This window comes from Phaseolus vulgaris, chromosome 5 (assembly GCF_000499845.2).
Source record: "Phaseolus vulgaris cultivar G19833 chromosome 5, P. vulgaris v2.0, whole genome shotgun sequence".
NCBI lineage: Eukaryota > Viridiplantae > Streptophyta > Magnoliopsida > Fabales > Fabaceae > Phaseolus > Phaseolus vulgaris.
Window position 1 is genome coordinate 24,781,832 of NC_023755.2, and position 2,412 is coordinate 24,784,243.

The 2,412-nt window shown below is 53.6% G+C and overlaps 1 protein-coding gene across 1 annotated transcript; it reads left to right on the forward strand.

Moving 5' to 3' along the window:
• The first annotated feature begins 653 nt into the window (after positions 1-653).
• On the forward strand, positions 654-2,050 carry LOC137834177 (formin-like protein 16). The gene is made up of 3 exons (XM_068642240.1): positions 654-762; positions 879-1,364; positions 1,554-2,050. Exons 1-3 carry the CDS (start codon positions 654-656, stop codon positions 2,048-2,050), a joined length of 1,092 nt encoding a protein of 363 aa, XP_068498341.1.
• The last annotated feature ends 362 nt before the right edge of the window (positions 2,051-2,412 follow it).

Here is a 2,412-nt window from a genome sequence, read left to right on the forward strand (position 1 = left end):
CCACCACCACCCGTTGCAACCTTCTACCATGACAATGCCAGGGTCTACGACTGGGCCCCCCTGGCGTTGCTTGCCGAAACCTCCACCCTACTGCCCCAGGGCCACCTCACATCCCTGCTGAGCAACAACCCCGATGAGCCTTTCTGCGCCATCGACAAGGAAAACGATTTCAACATCCAAATCCGCATTCCTCCTCGAGGGATGCCCATCTGCGCGGACGATAGGGCCACCAATAGGGTGCCCTTCGTCTTCATCTACTCCGCCATCTTCAAAAGGTTGAAGCTACGCCTGCCATTCACCTTTTTCGAGAAGGAGCTGATGATGGAGTTGAACGTCGCGCCCTGCCAACTCCATCCAAATGCCTGGGCTTTCATCCGGGCATTTGAAATTCTCTGCAACTACTTCGGGCATAACGCCTCTGTGGATGTGTTCCTCTATTTCTTCGAGGCGAAGAACCCTGGGGACAGGTCCTGGGTTAGTCTGAACGGGGTTGCTGGACGGGTGCTCTTGGGCCTGTATCAGCAATCCTTCAAAGATTGGAAGGGCAGGTTCTACATGATATCTGCCACCCCACAAAGTCCAACGTTGCTCGAGGGTACCCCCTCTACTGGGTTCCTGCGGTTGAGTTCAAGAAACCCCGGGACCTCGAAGCCATGGCCCCCTACGAGCGCGAGCTATGTGGGCTGTTCCTGGGGGCCAAGTACAACTCTGCTCGCCTCATCAAAGAAGAGTTCGATGTGTTGGCCCTGAAAAAGTACATAGGTAGCTCTTCTTCTTCCACCCCTTAGGATACTTGCACATTCTCATGCATGCTTGCATACATTTTGACTTACTTGCGTAACTAGGCCATCTAATTCTTCCTTTTCCCATCGATGCAGATTCAATGTCAGGGAAGGACAAGAGAAAAGCTTTGCTGGAGCTTGCCAAACTCCGGGGGGCCAAAGGGACTGGCTCCTCTTCTTCCACCACCGAGCCTATTGCAGTCCCTCCTCTCTCGGTCGCGCCAGCTGAAGGCCCCAAGCAAGGAAGGAAGAGAAGGAAGCTGGTGAAGGCCTTTCCTTCATCTGCTGCTGCTGCTGCTCCCTCAACAGAAGAGGAGAGTTCTGGCTCTCCTCTTATACATCGCAAGAGGAAACTGCCAGCGGCTGAGGAAGGTTCACCCCCTCCTCCCTCTACTCAACCTGCCCCAAAGCCCACGTGCCTTCCCTCTCCCTGCCAACAGCCGTCTCCAGCTTCTCAACCATCATCTCCCCCCCCAGCAGGCCAATCTCTTGGTCCATCTGCTCCTCCTGCTGGGGGCGCTTCTGCTCATCCGGGGGGTCTCCCGCTACCACTGCCAACCTCCACTGCTACTGCTGAATGTGGTGGGTCCAGCTCGCGACCTAGCGTCTCTGGGGCTAGTCACGAGAACTTCAGCCGGGTCATCACCTTGGTTCGACAGCTCATCAGCAACCGAGAGCTCGTCGAATGGAACGGAGATGAGGTGGACATGCACCTGGCTAGGCAGATGGTGCTCTCTTTGGAGTTTTCCACCCAGCACCGCAAGCAAATAGCCCTGGAGAAGAGGGTAAAGGAGCTTGAGCATGACAAGGAGTCACTGCGAAGTGACTTCGAAGCTGCCCAAGGGTTCGTAGATCTGATGCGGGGCATGGTGGAAAGAGCTAGGAGGGAGTACCTAGCGCAGGTCCAAGAGACCATCAAGACTGAGATCTTGATGGGGCAAACCGTCAACTCTCTGGACTGCGAGGTGGTGCAGCTGCGGGCCGAGACCTCCTACCTACGCCAACTGAACTCTCAATTAGTGGGGGAGCTCGAGTCCACCAAGGAAGCGGCCGCTGCTGGGGAGAAGAAGCTTGAGGAGGTGGTGGGCAAACTGTCTGAAGCCAAGGGCCAATTGGAAGAAGCTGCCTCTTCCCATGCTGCCCTCACCACCGAGAAAAATGCTGCAGAGGCCTCAAAGCAGAAACTGGAGGCGGAGAAAGCCGATCTGATGAATGTGGGTGTTGACGCCCTTACTGACGGATTCGAGCTGGCACTCGAGCAGATCTGATGCGTTCTCCCAGACTTGGACCTCTCGCAATTCAGCATTTATCACGAAGTGGTAGATGGAAAACTCACCCCTCCTCCTTGAGCTCTTCTCTTTTTTGTAAATTTATACTTCTGCACAACTTTTAGTACTTGGAATTTGTATAAGACTTGGTGTGAATACATACTCGTTTCAGCTATAAGCTTCTTCTCTTGTATTTTTCTTGAGCTTCACCTTTCTTTATGCACACGACTAACTATTAGCTAGCTTAGGTTTAGCGCGATCTTGTACTCTTCGATCTTGGCCTCTACTTTGATCGCGACTAACGACTTCCTTAGCTTTGTCTTTAACAGCCCTTGTGCGCTGCTTTGTACCACTAACCAATC